This window comes from Myotis davidii, unplaced genomic scaffold (assembly GCF_000327345.1).
Source record: "Myotis davidii unplaced genomic scaffold, ASM32734v1 scaffold506, whole genome shotgun sequence".
Lineage (NCBI taxonomy): Eukaryota > Metazoa > Chordata > Mammalia > Chiroptera > Vespertilionidae > Myotis > Myotis davidii.
In genome coordinates, this window is record NW_006297140.1 from 1,085,948 (window position 1) to 1,104,394 (window position 18,447).

General features: G+C 42.0%; 1 protein-coding gene across 1 annotated transcript in view; it reads left to right on the forward strand.

Moving 5' to 3' along the window:
* Positions 1-17,961, forward strand: part of LRIG3 (leucine-rich repeats and immunoglobulin-like domains 3) — a 41,057-nt gene extending 23,096 nt beyond the window's left edge. The window contains exons 5-19 of the mRNA XM_006772735.2: positions 155-298; positions 1,328-1,471; positions 1,773-1,916; positions 2,339-2,482; positions 3,411-3,491; positions 4,403-4,474; positions 7,017-7,088; positions 7,607-7,770; positions 9,864-10,184; positions 11,298-11,579; positions 12,497-12,949; positions 13,719-13,877; positions 15,449-15,592; positions 15,698-15,973; positions 17,299-17,961. Coding sequence (XP_006772798.2) covers positions 155-298; positions 1,328-1,471; positions 1,773-1,916; positions 2,339-2,482; positions 3,411-3,491; positions 4,403-4,474; positions 7,017-7,088; positions 7,607-7,770; positions 9,864-10,184; positions 11,298-11,579; positions 12,497-12,949; positions 13,719-13,877; positions 15,449-15,592; positions 15,698-15,973; positions 17,299-17,543 — 2,845 coding nt within the window. The 3' untranslated portion in view covers positions 17,544-17,961. The remainder of the gene's footprint in view (positions 1-154; positions 299-1,327; positions 1,472-1,772; positions 1,917-2,338; positions 2,483-3,410; positions 3,492-4,402; positions 4,475-7,016; positions 7,089-7,606; positions 7,771-9,863; positions 10,185-11,297; positions 11,580-12,496; positions 12,950-13,718; positions 13,878-15,448; positions 15,593-15,697; positions 15,974-17,298) is intronic.
* Positions 17,962-18,447: the final 486 nt, after the last annotated feature.

The following is an 18,447-nucleotide window of genomic DNA, read 5'->3' on the forward strand; positions in this document are numbered from 1 at the left end:
TGGCCCACAAAGGCCTGCAGAGCGATTATTTAGAGTGTCCGTTGTTACAGCTGGTGGTCAGGTTCTGTGGAGGTTCTTTATAACCCAGACGATGCATGCGCTCCGTCTTCCCAAAGAAACCAGGAAGAGCAGCTCATCTTCAGACTTTCCACAGGTACATCCACAGCAACCGGATCACATCGATGGAACCTGGGTGTTTTGATAATTTGGCCAACACACTCCTGGCGTTGAAGCTGAGCAGGAACCGGATCTCAGCTATCCCACCCAAGATGTTCAAACTGCCCCAGCTGCAGCACCTGTAAGTAAAACATCTCTTAGGACCGAAGACTTAGGGAATGTTTCCTCACCTCCTCTACACCCCTGGTATCTGTCCCCTACAAGCCACAGTGTGGCAGAAGGAGTTTAGAAGCAGGGATGTTGCTGTCTTCCCTTTGAGAGCCAGAGTTGTGGAATCCCCGGATCACAACAGCCTTAAGTCACCTCGTACAAGCTCCTGCCTGACAAGGCATGTGGATTGTTACCAAAAGAGTGAACAGTGTAATCATTGAGCAGCCTCCGTACAAAGGCGTCATTGTGGCACTGGAGAAATCATGGGGACTCTCAACAGCTGTGGTTTATGAGAATAATGCCGACAACTCCAGGAGGCTCTGATAGCTTAAGTGGCTGTAAAGAACTGTCTCGTTAATAATGGTGGAATGATCTGCGAACAGGCTCCTACAAAATAGTGGTTTTCAACCTTGGCTGCACATTACAGACACTGGGGGAGCTTTAAAAAAATCCCAGTGACCAGGCCACACCCTGCACCAATTATATTAGAACCTCTGGGGGTAAGATCCAGGCCTCAGTAATTTTTAAAGCTCTCCAGGTGATTCCAGTGTGCAACCACGGTTGAGAACGACTGCCTTAAAGGGAAAGCAGTAAACGTGAAGGATCACGAGAGGAACCAACTGTTGTAAGCAGATTGGACAGGATAAATTTGTCCCTGTTCCTGAAAAGACCTCGTGTCTGAATGTAACATTCATTATTCTAGGTAATTAAAAATATATATTAGTTTGTTTACTTTTATACTGAGTGGACAACAGTTTTGAAATAAAAGTGTAGTCTAGTTTCAGTATTTTATCATTTCAAAAATATATCACACATTTCAGAAGGAAATTCACTTACTGTTAATAAATCAACATTTTTCTGGATAAAAATATTTAGATATTTAAGACAATATGTAATTTAACACTGGGTGGTGTCACTACATTGTAGTAATGTGACATGTTATCACTACCTCCAGAATTTGTCCTGTAAGCTAACAATTTAACTGTAATATCCAATGCAGCGAACTGAACCGAAACAAGATAAAAACTGTAGATGGGCTCACGTTCCAAGGGCTGGGAGCTTTGAAGTCTCTGAAAATGCAAAGAAACGGAGTAACAAGACTTATGGATGGAGCTTTTTGGGGGCTGAGCAACATGGAAATCTTGTAAGTGTGGTTTATCATAATTCCTATCCAGGTCATGTGATCACTGAGCATTCAGCAGCTTTTATTTGAAATCCTATCATGTTAAAGTCTCATCATTTCCAATCTTTTATAATTTAGTTTTGTCTCCGGTAAAGTGACTGAGAATTTATAAGCACATGTTGTGTTTGTTTTTTGCTGAGGTCTTTAACAGGAGCTAACTAGGAACAATAGGAATATGTAATAGGCTGTCATCATAGGTCCCCTTTGAAGAGACTAGATAATGAACTCTTGATCCTGCTTTTGATTCGTGTTGTCATTGTAGGCAGCTGGACCATAACAACCTAACAGAGATCACCAAAGGCTGGCTTTATGGCTTGCTGATGCTACAGGAACTTCATCTCAGCCAGAATGCCATCAACAGGATCAGCCCTGATGCCTGGGAGTTCTGCCAAAAACTCAGTGAGCTGTGAGTTGCCTTTTATTCTCCCCAAGTTTGAGAGCAGGGATCATGCCAGAGCATGAGCTTCTTACCACCGATCTGTGAAATTTTCATAACAGTATCCCAGGTGACGGCATTTTTCACATGCAACCTGGTCGCGTTTTTTGTTGTGATAAGTTGGAGACCACTCGGATGCTTCAGGTCTGTGGCACATGAGCTGAAGCAGTGAGTGATGGCTATTTTCAAATAGAGGTGTTTCTCTTAAATTACTGGGATTAGGAATAATGTTTACCTGGGGATTATTAAGGAGGCAGAGTTTTAGAATAAGGATTAATGTGGTTACATCAATATTACCTGTTTTGTTTCTTTAAACAATTCATCATGTCGAATTAGAAAGTAAAAGCTATGATAGGTGTGTTTTTTTGTTGTTGTTCCTTTTTCCTTTCCAGGGACCTAACGTTCAATCACTTGTCGAGGTTAGATGATTCAAGCTTCCTGGGCCTAAGCTTGCTAAATACACTGCACATTGGGAACAACAAAGTCAGCTACATTGCTGATTGTGCCTTCCGGGGGCTTTCCAGTTTAAAGACTTTGTAAGTTACACATTTTGCTCTCTGTACAGGAACCTAATTGGTTCCTAAATGTGCCCACTTTTCTCCCAGCAGATTTCCTTTGTTGTGAAGGAAATGTGTGCGGCCTCCGAAGTAGTGTCTTAATCTTTCCCAGATCAGTTTGATTAAAATCGGTCCGTTTCACCCATGTGTGTTTCTTAAAGGGATTAAAAAGGACAGCGATCAGCTTGTTTTGGTGATTATACTTAGCCTTCTCAGGATCTCCAGGAAGTTGGTGACTGCTCAAGAGGGAAACAATTTCAAATCCACTAATTTTTCTTTAGAAAATGCAGATTAAAAATTACCCAGAGCACAAAGATCTCATACCAGTTATATCCAGACTTGATCCCTGTCCAAGAGAAAGAAGCGGAAGTTGATTAACTGACCTTTGAAAACTCTCGGCAAATGTTAATTTTAATGTTGTGCAATGGGCTTTTGATTTTTGCATTGTCAGAGGCTTTTGCTCTCTTCACTATTTGAAGCGTTACATAATTGAAAGACGTACTGTATGCTTTGGCGAACGCCTGCTTATGTGGTTGGAACAGTGGTTTTAAAGCTTAATGTATTTTTCAGACTATTCAAGTCTTTCAGAATTTAGTCATCTTGATAGAGGAATTAATAGAGCTCAAGTCAGCTGTCCTGATTTTGGGCAAAAAAAAAAAACAACACAAAACTTAAAATGCTGTGGTAAAAAGAGGACAGGGTGTAGGAGTTATGTTGGGAGAGAGAGCGAATTTTCTATTGTTTGGAAAGGGGTGGAGATGATGTGGGGAATTAATGAGGAATTTATTACAAATTACATGCCACCTGGGTGGTGATCTTAGATTTCTGAGTGTGTCCCTAAAGAGAGTGCTTGCATATTCTCTTAAGTACCTAGTACCAGTTTCACAGCATCCCTCTCTTACATTAGGGATCTGAAGAACAATGAAATTTCCTGGACTATTGAGGACATGAATGGTGCTTTCTCTGGGCTTGACAAACTGCGGCGGCTGTGAGTATGATCTGCCTCATGATTTGACTCCCTCTTTGACCTAAAGTAAACATTGTGTCTTCATTCAGTCAGTTCCACAAGCTTAAAGAGTGTAGAAATAGGTGCTTAATGTGGTTGCTACCCTTTGTCATTTTCCTGAATGAGGGCTGTTATACAAGATGTGTATGAGTTTGCTTTCTTCCTTGGGTCTCAGGGTTTTTATTCAGCACTTTGGTGTGTGTGACTTATTTTAATATCTAGATAAGAATTTTAAATTGTTGAGAGTGCTTGGACTCTAAAGATTATCATTGTGTAAAAGTTTCAACAGTTTAAAATTTTCACTGTTGCAATCTACTCACAGAAATGTTTAAATGAAGTAACCCAGTAATTATGGAAGAACGTTCCAAGCAGTCCAGGATCAAAACATGCTTATCTGTAGCCATAAAATGGCCTTGCAGGTGGCTAAATTGTGTACTGTAAGCCGGTGGTTTTCAAATTGAGTTTCATATAGCCCTGAATGTCTGTGGGGAGGCTAAAGAGAAAGTCTCCACTGTTACCTGCTTTATTTATTAAAGTGCTGAGAAAGTGTCCTTGGAATAAAGTTTCCCCCCCGTAGGAATGCCTCGCCATTCCTAAAGAGACTTTGAAAAGCACTGCTTCAATGTAACCATCAGTCATTTATTGAATACCTACTTTTGCTGGGTTCTCTGTTGAATGCTGTGAAAACCACGCTGAACTATATTACTGAAGTACATGGCCCAGATACATTTTTATAGAACGTATTGTTCAATTCAAGGAAATGAAGTACTCACAAGTGATTGCAAAAGCAGTTCTTGTCATGAGAATTCTACTCCCAGATGGTTTTTATTAACTATTCCAATGTAAATTTTGTTGTGTTTGTTTATTTTTATTTATTTATTTTTTGCCCCCAGAATCCTCCAGGGAAACCGGATTCGATCTATTACCAAAAAAGCCTTCACTGGTTTGGATGCGTTGGAACATCTGTGAGTAGTGGGACTTTAGTTATCCTTGGCAGACTAAGATGGGCATTTACTTATGTGTCAGGAAAGATAAGACAAACTAAAATGTAATCTTGTTGACATCCCCTTCGTAGCATAAAGTACATTTACCCATCTGTTCATCTCTGTCTGCCCTTCTACCTGCTTATCTATCTATCCATCTATCTGTATCTGTCTAGAAGTATGCAGGTATATATTTTTCTTGCCATTTAGGGGCATTACTGCAGATTATGTTGGGTTTTGTTTCGTTATTTTTCTCAAGTGGTATATATTTTTAAACTATCATTTCACTTAGCATACTGTTCTCCAGATCAAGTGAAATAAGCCAGTCAGAGAAAGACAAGTACCATATGATTCACTCATATGTGGAATTTAATGAGCAAACTGAACTACCAAGCAAAACAGAGACAGACTCATAGATGGAGAGCAGGCATACAGCTCAGGAGTAGGGAGGAGAGGGGAGGATGAGGCAGGGTGGAGGGATTGAGCAAAAAAGAAAGGAAAAGAGAGAGAACTCATAGACATTGACAGCAGTGTGGTGATTGGGGGAGAGGGAAGGAGGAGGGGTTGGAAGAGGAGGTAAATGATACAGGTGATGGAAAAAATAAAATGAAAATAAAACATAATTTTAAAACTACCATTTATTCACCCTCAGCATGTTGGGCATGATGCCAGGTGTATTCTCTCATTAATCCTATGAGAAGACTATTCAATAGTTGTTATTATCTTTATTTTTAAACCAAGAAGTGGAGATTCTGAGGGGTTTATTCCATTGTACAGTTAGGAAGGTGACTTGGATATTAGAAAAAACAATCCCCACAGTTCTTGAGAGTGACATTTGGAGGGTATTAACACTACTTTGAGAGTTTTTGTTAGTTTTGTTAAAGTATAAAATGTACAACTGCTGTTGTTTAATTATAAAACGTACAACCTTTCCCCCAGCCCTTTATTGTCCTTTTTCTTGTTCTCTTGCCACTAACCCATTAGTTAGCAACGGATAGATTCAGGACTCAAAACAGGGCTGCTTCTGCCTTCACAGTGTCCCTGCATCACACAAGCTCTTGCCTTCATAGCCTCTGCCACCGGCCATTCTCATTATCTATCACCCAGCACACAATTTTGACATGGCATTTAGGGGTAACTTGTCTTCAGCTTTAGGAGAATGGGCTAGCCAACCATGATAGGAGTCAAAACTTGCATGAGCACTGAACCAACCAGCTGCTTATAACCATGAGTATACGTTTTATACTTGGACAGTAAAAGTACAAAGTAATCTAGATATGTCCACTCTCACTGCTAAGGCATGCTTATAGCCAGAAGTTTTAATATCTGTTAACTTAGACAAAAGAAGTTATAATTTAAAATATACATTTGGTTGGTGCTCTTGTTTCTTCCGTGTTGAGAGTGGAGGCTGCGCTGTTTTCTCTGGGCCATCTTGCTGTCCTGGCCTCGTTTACCTGTTAGCTTGTGGGAGATTTGGGTGGCTAGCCATACTGACAGGGCAGCAGCTCAGGCTGTGGTGGAATGATTGTGCAAAGCAGAATTTGGAAGGCCAGACCAGTATTGCCGGGCTTACTGAAACAAGTTATTTTCAAAGGGAAACCAGCCAAAAGGGTTTGTCATCCGACCCATTCCATTTCTGGGAAAGTGGAATTAGTGGAGTATTAACCTCTGCTTCAGTTTGCTAAACCTCCTTGACTCTCCAGGCCTTATTTCTCTGCCTGTGTTTGGTACCTTCATTCTGTCTTCTGTGGCCACTTGTCTCATTCAAAATCCTGTTTGTATACTCTGACCCTTGTAAAGAAAAACAGAGTAGTAATCATTGTGGAGAGCACTTTAATTCAAACTGCTTGTAAGTACCAGTTAAAAATAAAATCCGCCCAGAATATTTGCTCATTGTATAAATGTTCTGCCTCAAGTGTTTGTTTGTTTTAGCAAGTACATCTTGTCTAAACACTTAAACCATCTTTACAGTAGCGAGTTGTGGGTGGCAGAATTAGGCTAGCAATTAAGCATAGGTTTGGAAATTGAAAATAATTGGGTTCAAATCGTATTGCCCTTTTCCTCCTGCTGAGCAAGGTAGCAATGCCATCTTTTGGGTTGCTGTGAGGAATAAATGTAACATACGTAAGCCACTTAGCACAGTGCGCATCATAGGGACTATTCTATACATGCTGGTTTTTTAAAAAGCATAATTACGAGCAATTTTATTTGTGTATTGAAAATGGTTAACTTGAGTAATGAGAACTTCAATAAAATTCTACAGCAGGACAGTTGGGGCCCTTATGAGTCAAGTAACCTGTAAGTGGTAATGTAAAGAGAATCTTTGTCACCATAACAGAACTGGCCTCTCACACAAAGATCGTTGTTCTTCAGCCTACACTTGCTGGTGGGTCTTTAGAGTCGACCCATTTGTGCATTTCAACAGAGAGTGTTTGGTGAATGGAGTGGGCAGTGGGCCCAGCCTCTGCCTGAGGGCATGCGGTGACCATCCTTGGCTCTAATCTGTGTGTTTGATTGTTTTCAGAGACCTGAGTGACAATGCAATCATGTCATTACAAGGCAATGCGTTTTCACAAATGAAGAAACTTCAACAACTGTAAGTTTTCCTTTCTAAGAATTTTCAGTTAAGCATAGAGGGGAAACCACCATGGGGTATATCATCCTAGATTATGTCCCTGTAAAATGTGTCTAGCACTTTCTTAATATTCCTTAACTTTTATACCAGAAAATGAGAGAAAAGCGAAAAGCAATGAAGGAAAAAATCCATTCCTTTTGTTACAAAGAGAAGTTTCTTGTTCTTTCTGTGATGAACTTGCATTTTAACTTTGTGAGCCCTCGTCCAGTACACGGCCTAATCATAGTCACAAGTGTTCCGCAGGAAGGTGTTGTGATTTGTCAGCACTTCTGTCTCACTAGGTCAGGAAAAACAACAACAACAAAAAACTGTGCTGGTCACATTGCTGGCATTTTAAGATGGACTGAAGGATACCATTACATAGGAGATGTGTATTTGCTTTCCACATTCATCGTGTTGTTAATATTTACTTGAGTTTGGTTTACTTGTACAAATCTGCATTTCATACAAAACAAATTGACTGTAATTACTCTCCTCAGGCATTTAAATACATCAAGCCTTTTGTGTGATTGCCAACTGAAATGGCTCCCTCAGTGGGTGGCGGAGAACAACTTTCAGAGCTTTGTAAATGCCAGTTGTGCCCATCCTCAGCTGCTGAAGGGAAGAAGCATTTTTGCTGTTAGCCCAGATGGCTTTGTGTGTGGTGAGTCTAACTGTTGCCCCTGCCTTTTAGTCATTCTTCTTTTTATGTCTCCCATTTGTCCAAATAATGGTTTTGAATAAATTTATGCTCTTTTAATAAAGCACTTATTTCTGCTGAGATAGGTGAAAATGGATCTGTAGTTGGCTTATTATTTTAATTTTACACATGGGAAGGAGAGTTTTCGTCATCTTCGTTTGGGCATTAGGGTGGTTTGATGGAAAGAGAATGACATTGGAGTTCCGGAGCCTGGGAGGGTATAGTGCCAGCCTGTCTACGTGACTTAAATTCCCTGAACCTCGGTTTCTATACGTATGAAATGGGAACTCTGGGATCTGCGGTCCCAACTCCGGGGGTTGTTGACAGGCTCCCGTCAGCTCAGTGAAGAGACTTCACTAAACCCGGAGCAGATGCCATTTATGTGGAGTAGAAAGAGCAAATCATTAGCCAGTGAATTATAGGCTGCTAAATTTTTTACTACTGGTGGGTAAAGCATTACAAGCAATAGGAAATTTATTATAAATAAATGTAAGGCCTATTGTTTTAGCATCTAAGCATTTCGGCATTAGAATGTGCTTACCCAAATGTCACCTACTAGTTAGTAGATCTGGATAAAAAAACAACAACCATGCTTTCATCTCCCTGGTGCAGTTTGTTGCCTACTACATGACACAGTTTACTATTCACTGCCGTGAAGAGCTTTGTAAAAATGTGTGTATAGAACATGAAGTCACAATTTGCCGAAACAGAACCTAATTTTACATTGACCTTTAAAATTTTTATTTAAAACTGCTTTGCCTATGATTGTTTAGATAAGTATAACAAATATAAATATTTATATTTGGGTTGCAGCATTAAACAGTGCCAACAATTTCTGGAAATAAAATGATGTAGCTTTTGGATCTAAATAAGCTTTTGGCCTTATTCTATAAGGACCTGATATGAACTCAAGTTCATATCTGAACTCTTTATTACTCTGAGGCGTACAGTGGCGGTCAAAAGTAGGTTTACAGTTCGTATGGGCAGTAATACAATAATTAATAAACAATGCAAGAATAAACTGTTCTGCATACTCACAACTGTAAACCTACTTTTGCCCACCTGTATATACAGTGGCTATAATGTTTTATTAACCTCCATAGTGGAGAATGAGCATTGATTTTCCAGATGAGGATTTTAGAATAATCATACAAAAGAAGAAACTGTTTTGAGTACAGCGTGCAGGCATGGCATTGGAAATTAGCAGCAATGGAGTTATCAGAGCACCTCCCTCACCCCATCTCTCTCTCACACACACACACACACACACACACGAACGCACACAATACATTTTGGTAGATCCAAGATGTTTCCTTCTGGGTTTAGAGCATCTCTGAGAAACTGAAGTTCAAAAAGGTAACTTTTCCAAAAAGTAACAGAGAACTAAAAATAGCTGTGTGGAATGACAGAGTTGCTTAGCTGAAATTATAATGTAGCCCTGACATGTAGCACAGCGGCTTGACGGATTGTCCCCTGGAAGCCAGGGCTCCCCGTGAGCGGGGGAGGTGCTTTCTCTTTCACTACAGGCTTATTTTTTCTGCTCCACAAACAAAGTACTGTGTTTAATACGGGTTCAGTTTTTGGTAAGTGGGGTATTCATTGCTATCTTTAGTGATATTGATTATCATTACTGATTTTTTTTTCTTTCATTTTGCTGCTCCTTATATGTGGAGAACATGGGAAGAATTGCAGTTTTCCTGATAGTAGCCTTTAAAAGTGGCCCATAAGCCTGGACATTTCTTAACTGATTTTTTTTTTATTGTATTTACATTTAAAAAGCTCAAGGGGTCTGGGATACACTGTATTCCCAAACAGCAGGCTTCTCTCAGTTAATGATTGATAAATAGATCTCTGTCTCTACTTGAAGAACGAATTTTTTTGTAAACACTCCCGGGCTCTCGTTTCAACACTGGGGCGGCTACTCCATCTGGGAAACACACACAAAGGGTAAAACCTAAGCCCCTGTTTGTTTTGAGTTGTTGGTGTTCAAATCCGAGTAGCATGTGGACTCTCAAGCCCTAAAATGGTTTTATTTCCTCCTCTCCATTATTGAACAGATGATTTCCCTAAACCCCAGATCACGGTGCAGCCAGAAACACAATCGGCAATAAAAGGTTCCAATTTGAGCTTTATCTGCTCGGCTGCCAGCAGCAGTGATTCCCCAATGACTTTCGCTTGGAAAAAGGACAACGAACTACTGCCTGATGCTGAAATGGAAAACTATGCACACCTCCGGGCCCAAGGTGGGGAGGTGATGGAGTACACCACCATTCTTCGGCTGCGCAACGTGGAATTTACCAGCGAAGGGAAATACCAGTGTGTCATCTCCAATCACTTTGGCTCATCCTACTCCGTCAAAGCCAAGCTTACAGTAAACAGTATGTGATCCGACTTTTCCTTTTGCATTTAAAGGCACCTTGTAGAAGCAAAGCATGTGGTTGGTTCTTTTCTCTTATTCCTTATCCTGTCCTCTGTTCTCAGAGTTCTCCACCTAAGCCTTTCTGCTCCTACCTCTCATCCCACAGAATTAAGATTCTTGGTTATTTGTATCTAAGGAAGCATTGTTTATGTCGACCCATATGTAGCATGATGGGTAACCCAGAGATGAACCAGACAACGTGTGCTCTTTGGAGTTCACAGTACACTAGTTTGATATGGGACACCCTAAGCATAGTGTTTTAGCGTACCACCTTTAATGCCAAGATCTGGATTTGAATTCTGCCAGTTCTGCTTACAGCTGTGTGACTCTGAGCAAGTCACTTAACCTCTCTGTGCCTCCATTCCTACATCCGTCAATTAGGGATAATAGTACCTACCTTATATAGGTATGGTAGTCATTAAGTAAAATAATTTGTGTAAAGCACTTAGCAGACTGCCTAGAATACAGTAAGTACTCAGTAAAAGCAGTGAGTGTGAGCTGCTCTTAGTAAGTGTATCATGGTTGGCTTTGTGTGGCAGGTATACAGTTTACAATGGGATCCTTGCCACTTTATCATTTAATCGTTTGTATCTTCCCCGGTGAAAGAAGACCTATATGATTTATTAATGCATTCCACAAATGATTGCTGAGGCCTGACATGGAACAATTTTGAGTTTAAATTGTAGGACCAAACACATTTAAAGTCATGGAGTATTAGAGTCAGGAGGGACTTAAAAGAAAAAAAAATATGGAGTGGTCAGGGTACAAAGAGATAAATTGATCTGCCCAAGATCTCACGGGTAATTATTGAGGAAACTGGAAAATAGCCAAAAGACCTTCAGTCTGAAGATCCGGCGACCTGTGTTTTATCCTGACCCCATCATTTCTGTACCTCCATAACCTGGAGGGAGTCACTTAATCATTCCATCTCAGCTTTAGATTCCTTGTCTTGTAATGAGAAATAACCCCGCCTTACCTGTGTCAGGGGCATTGTGAGCATCAAAACAAAAGGCTGAAGACGAGCCTGTGAAACGCCACAGTGCTGACGCCCACATTGTGTTTCTCATTTCAGTGCTCCCTTCTTTCACCAAGACGCCCATGGACCTTACCATCCGCGCAGGGGCCATGGCGCGCTTGGAGTGCGCCGCCCTGGGGCACCCGGCCCCGCAGATAGCCTGGCAGAAGGACGGGGGCACAGACTTCCCTGCTGCGAGGGAGAGGCGCATGCACGTTATGCCTGAGGACGACGTGTTCTTTATCGTGGATGTGAAGATAGAGGACATCGGGGTGTACAGCTGCACAGCCCAGAACAGCGCAGGAAGCATTTCTGCCAACGCGACTTTGACTGTCCTAGGTAAGTGGGTGTTCTCAGATTCTGTGATATAAATTAATCATAAAGGTCCGAGCTCACCCAGAGACCCTCAGTGTCAGAGCTGTGAGGGTGAGAGACTGCCCTTTCCTGGGAACAACAAATGGCTTCTCAGACTCTTTGAAGTCAGGAGTGCTTCACACCTTCCAGGCCACAGCCAGTGAGACGAATCCGCTCTCTCTGTTCCCAGGAGCGGGAGATGCTTTCCCTATATTGCAGGGTTCACCCGCCCCTGCTCTCCCCATCATGCCGTCTCCACTGGTTCTCAACACTACAAAGAATGTCTGACATAAATACATGAACAAATTGGGAAGGACCTAGTGTCTTTTCTCAGCTTACCCTACCACTCTGGAAATCAGAGTTTGTTTTTCATCTTTTTCCTAAACAAACACTTTTTAAAACATGTGAACATGTTAGTCATATGTGTATCTCTAAAGGAGTTAAAGTAGCCTCTTAACACCACATAATAAAAGTAAATCATTTCCAGAATTTTAATATAGGCCTGGACACCTGGCACTAGAAAGTTTCTCTTTAAAAAAATACATGTTCTGATTTATTTGTATGCGTCAACACACTCTTGTGCTCGAAATATTTTTATACATTTTCTGTTTGTGAAAAATACGCTTTGCCCCTCTTCCACCGTTCCTCAACCTTGTCAGGAGGGAGGGAGATTGAGGTTAAAAAATAGTAAATGTTATCCTTACCTGGTGTTACGAGTAAATGACACCTGGACAATGAAAGGAAATCCCACGAGTTGTACATGTTTAGGCTTTAAGAGAAACGTGGGTATTAGTTTATGGGAGAATAAAATTTCACCTTTCACTTTGAATAAATTCAAGTGCTAGGTCTTACGCAAAACCTGATTTCATTGAAAAGATTAAAGACATAACTTGTCATTTCAGAAACGCCATCATTTCTGCGGCCCCTGTTGGACCGAACTGTAACCAAGGGAGAAACAGCCGTCCTGCAGTGCATCGCGGGCGGGAGCCCTCCTCCCAGGCTGAACTGGACCAAGGACGACAGCCCGTTGGTGGTCACGGAGAGGCACTTCTTCGCAGCGGGCAATCAGCTGCTGATCATTGTGGACTCAGATGTCAGCGATGCTGGGAAATACACCTGTGAGATGTCTAACACGCTAGGCACTGAGAGAGGCCACGTGCGCCTCAGTGTGATCCCTACTCCGACCTGCGACTCCCCGCAGATGACTGCCTCATCCTTAGACGATGACGGGTGGGCCACTGTGGGCATCGTGATCATAGCGGTGGTTTGCTGTGTGGTGGGCACGTCGCTTGTGTGGGTGGTCATCATCTACCACACAAGGCGGAGGAATGAAGATTGCAGCATTACCAACACAGGTGTGTAAACAGGAGCTTGGCATGGGGTGCAGCAGTCGTGTGTGTGTGTTGGCGGGGGTGGGGGAGTGTGGGATCCCGGGGTAATTCTCTTCCAGAATGTGTGTCTTGGAGTCTGAGGCCATGTCAGAAGGGTGACTCATTTGTTTCAAGCTGCAGAAATATGGTTAGCTAAAAATAGCACCCTGGCCCCAAATATAGCCCGTGTTTAAAGATTAATACTTTTTGTGAAAACCTCATCCGAATATCCTGTTGGCTGTGAGATCCGGTGGACACCGTAAGAGTTCAGTAGCCTAACGCCTTCGTAAGATGCTGGTGGAGAACCAGGACCAGCCCCTTAGCTGGGAGGTTTATACTCCGCTGTAGGTTTTGGTTTTGTTGTGTGTGTGCAGGAATCTAGGGAGGACACTGGTTATTAGGGAGAGGCCTATGTGCAAACTCCTATGAGTAGTAAGTCAGGACTATTACAGAAATCAAGCTTGATTCCAGAGCTTAGGTACTACCCCATGAAAATCCTTAAGCCTTTCTTTTGAAACACTTATTGTTTTTGAAATCTGGGAGGGGCATCCCACAGGCGATAAGGTAGGAGATCAGCTCAGGCTTCTCAGAGCAGCCCTGACTTGCCCGCCTGCGTGCTGCACAGCCAGCTGGTTTTGCAGGACTCGGTGATTTGAATGCACAGAAACCAAAGCAGTGCATGCTGTTCATCAGGGAAGTCCGTGGGGCACTTGCGATCCTTCTTGGCTAAGAGAGTGCTGCTGTTTGATTGTAGATGAGACCAACTTGCCAGCAGATATCCCTAGTTATTTGTCGTCTCAGGGAACGCTAGCTGACAGACAGGATGGGTACGTCTCCTCAGAAAGCGGAAGCCACCACCAGTTCGTCACTTCCTCGGGGGGCGGATTTTTCTTACCACAACACGACAGCAATGGTAAGTGTTTGAGGTGAACATCTTTGCTCTGGGCTCTCCGAGAGGGTCGTTTTGAAATAACCTGATGGAAGATTCACATATAATGTTAATTTTCACCAGAAACGGATCTGAGGACATGGCCTAAAGTCAGTAGTAAAGCTAAAATTAGATACATTTCCTTACGAAAAAAGCTTTGTTTCTGACAATGAAAGGAGACAGGTAGGTTAAGTAAAATTTAATTCCTCCATGCAGTGTATTTTCTTTACATTGTAAATATGCTTTGGTGCCCTGAATGTTCTCCTTATTAAATGGCATTGGCTGGCTTCGTGCACGGTCTTAAAAGTCAAATGATTTAAAAACACTTTTATTAGAGAAATCTAATTCTGACTCTTTGCTTTAAGAACTGTATGGTTTTAAGAAAAAAAAAATGGAGGCAGCATAAGTAAGATCATAGCCTCAGTTCAAGAGCCACTTCTGACACTCCGTGTCTCCTTGGACAGTTACAGTACTTCCTGTTCGGTGGTTGTGAAAATTAAATGAAATGGTAATGGAAAACTACTTGGCACATCTTAAGGGCTCAACAAGTGGAAGCTATTGACATTATTTTCAAACATTTTGGCACCTTTTCCCGCAAGCGTTTATTGAGTGCCTGCTCTGTGGGGGATGCCACACTTGGGAAAGAAGAATATTTGTTTTCAGTTTTACAGTTAAGTCAGTGGTGAGCAAAAATTCAACTAACAATGACAGAGGGTTTGGGAAGGCAGTGATAGCATAGAGATAAAGCTGGATGTTTCGGTTACACTCATTTGGTTGCAAAGAGCAGAGGCCCACTTTCGTTCACATTTAGCAGCGTTTACCGAAAGGACATTCATGGAGGTCTGCATGACAGGCTAAAGGGGCGGAACCGGAACGTAGCAGTGCCCCGTCGCCTGGGTGCTGGGGCTGGAGGTCAATCTGCTCTCGGGGCCCTGTAGGGGTCACCATCATCACCGAGTCACAGTCCGCACGTTTGCTGCTCTCTGAGCCACCCTCTGACTGTCCAGTTCCCACTTCCAGGCACATGGCTCGTCATGGCACCTCCAACCCTTACCACATCTCTTGCCTTTCACTGGCTGTGTCCACAGCTAACTGGCATCTTGTTTCTGAGTTGTTTAGCTCAGATACGATAGGATTTGGTTTTGGCTGAGCCCATCTTTGCTCGGGCACTGAGAGGTCATTGGTTAAGTGCCAGTGTGTGGTCCTGATCACTGGCTGTGGCGGAAGGGACAGTGCTGTTGGCATCCTGTGGTTCAGGTCCCAGCACTTTGCTGCGGTACTCATACACAGACGAGTTTCCCCTGCCAACAGGTGGGCCAGCAAACAGGTTAGCACACCTGGTACAGTGGTTCATCAAGTCTGTTAGTGAGATGTCACGAGTTTACCCAATCCGTAGGCTTCGATGCATTTTTTTAAAAACCCTAAATTTCTGCAGTTTTTCCCTTTATATGATGCTCTATCCAAAGTCTGTAAACGTGGAAAATGCCCAAAGTAGAGAGAGTACTGAATGGTACTTGAATACAATGGGTTCAGTGACTAAGATATCTATTTTAAAGGGACATGTCACATTGACAACAGCAGTGAAACCGACGTAGAAGCTGCCACAGATCCATTCCTGTGTCCCTTTCTGGGACCCCCAGGCCCTGTGTATGTGAAGGGGAATGTATATGGGCCGGATCCCTTTGAAGCCTATCACGCAGGTATGCGGTCTTCCCGCCCGAGTTCTGTTTCCTGCACGGTTTCTACAAGCGCTCACTCCCTCTCCTTCTGACACGCTCTCTCTCCTCCGTCTCAACATGGAAAAGGTTGCAGCCCGGACCCTCGAGCTGCGTTAATGGACCACTGTGAGGCCAGTTACATAAAGAAAAAGGAGTGCTACCCGTGTCCTCATCCTCCCGAAGAATCCTGCGAACAGAGTGGCAGTGACACAGGCTGGCCCTCCCACGTGAGGAAGTTAATCAACTCTACTTACTCTCCGCATGAAGGACCTGGCCCGAAAAATGTGTGTCCAAACAAGTCCTCTCTAGATTTTAGTCCAAGTTCAGAGCCGGCATCAGTTACCTCAAGTAATTCATTCCTGGGTAAGTTCAGTCAGTTGTGAGATACCTTGACACGGGACTCCTAGTCCACCTCGCGTGGGAGAGCAGTGAGAGAGCACTTCAGATGCTGAGCGAGTGAAAAATGTCTTTGATTTTTAATGATGCTGTTATGACATTCTACTTGTTGGTTTACATATTTCTAAAAGCAGAGTCAGGCGTGGGGGATTTTACTTGATTATGCAGTTAGTCCCTAACGAAGCCTTAGGAGCTCTCTGGGCAGCACCGTGTGTGGCATCCTCTAGAACACGGGCGTTTCAGGAGTGACTTAGGAGCTCAGTCTGTCAGCCATGTGGAAAAAGTGGTTTTGGGCTACAACAGCCTTTGGGGTGGAGTTGTGTGCACTGCGTGATTGTGGTTTGGCTGTCTGGTGGTTTATAACTAAACCTGCAGCCGAAGGGTAGACAGCGTCCTACCTGGCAACAACAAACTGCTCACCAGCCAGGCTAGACTACCTTTGGCAGAGGAGACCAGCAGAGCCTTAAAGCCCTCAGTGGTGGTGGTCGACGCCGGCTGGCACCAGGATTCGTGTGCAGACTTCTTTCGTCTGGTGCCTGGAACCAGCGCGATGGAAGAACTTAGGTCATCTTTTCACTGAGTGGAGATAGGGGAAGAGAAACCAGAGCTTGTCTCGTTTGTTAAGAAATAGAATTTTAAAATATTTCACCCAGCTATTAAGACATTTTATATTTTGTCACAGTATAATTATTTATATTCCTTTTGGGGGGAAAAATGAAAAGAATATCTTTTATGAAACTCAGGCAAAGAATTGGAGTCCATTGAATAATATTATGCTACTAAAAAGGAAAGAATATGACATAAGGATTATTTTAAAAGATACTTTATTCAGGCACAGTTTACTTGAATGTTACTGTCTAAACTTGCCCTTCATGGAGACTGTGGGCTCTTAAGTCCTAAAGCAGGGTTTTGAACTTATATTGGGGAACTTCATTGCTCAATGATAAATATTACTATTAGTCATAGAAGTGATAAGAAATGGACACATTGAGTGGAGATATACATATACATATATATATGAGGCATGTAGGTATCCTGTCATCTAACACTTCACAGGGCCTGCCTGGGGATCTCGGGCATGCACCCCAAGTGGGATCTCTTGAAACCACAAGGAGTTCTGTAAGTTCTGTCTCCATAACACAGATACACATGCCCCCAAGTACCATCATGTGGACTTGTAGAAAATGTTTATTCATGTTCATGGGGCAGGGTGCTCCATTTGAAGTGCTTTCTGATGACTTCGTGTCAGCAAAAGGTGCCACATGCCCAAGGTGTTTCTCTCTTTCTTTCAGGAACATTTGGAAAGCCTCTGAGGAGACCTCACCTGGATGTCTTTTCAAGCTTTGGACAGACGTCGGATTGTCAGCCAAGAGCTTTTCACTTGAAAGCTCATTCTTCCCCAGACTTGGACTCTGACTCAGAAGAAGATGGGAAAGAAAGGACAGATTTTCAGCAAGAAAATCACACATGTACCTATAAACAGACCTTAGAAAACCACAGGACTCCAAATTTTCAGTCTTATGACTTGGACACATAGACTGAATGGGACCAAAGAGTTCTAATATACTACTACCTCAAGTGGACTTTTATTTAAAAGAGAGAGAATCCTATGTTTTTAAATGGAGTTATGAATTTTAAAAGGATAAAATGTCTTATTTATATAGATGGACCAAAATTACCAAAATTTATAAAAATTTTATACTGGGAGTAACTTTCATATAAGAATTTCTTTTTAAAGTATTTTATAACTTTGTTTTATGCAACAACAAAAAAAATCTTGTGTAAATTAAGGGTATAAATCCATGACTATTTTATGTATTTTTATAATGCCGGATTTCTTTTTATTGAAAATAAGTACTAAAGCAATTTAAATAATACCTGTCTTGTACTTTTCTTGAATAGAGGTCACTTCATTTTACTTTGCACATTACATTTAATAAAATGTATCATTTTGATCCCAAGTGTCATCTATATAATAGCATTTTTATTGTTTTCAACACTGTAGGCTTAATTATTTCATATTATCATGTCTCAAATTGATGAAAATTATATGCAGCACATAAAATATGAGCAAATTCAACCATTTTGCTTACCTCCCAGGGTTGTAATATAGACTCAAATCAGATTAGTGTATGTGAAAGCATATAGTAAGTGAGAAGGAGCTGCAAAGATTCAAGGTAGGTTAATTTGCTTCTAACTCTTCAAACAAAAGATTTGTTAGACTCTGGTGTAATATAGCACAACCATCTTTGCTTAAGTCACTGCCGGAGCCATGAGTCCTTAATTATAATAATGCCTTATGTGGTCTAATGCCTTGTGCTTTTCCAAATAGTTTCACATTCACCATCCCTTTAATTATAGCGAGGGTGGTTTTTTGCACATTTCTGTAGTTAAAACAGCTAAGGCAGATGTGGATTTTCATCCACTGTTAAGGTTATAAT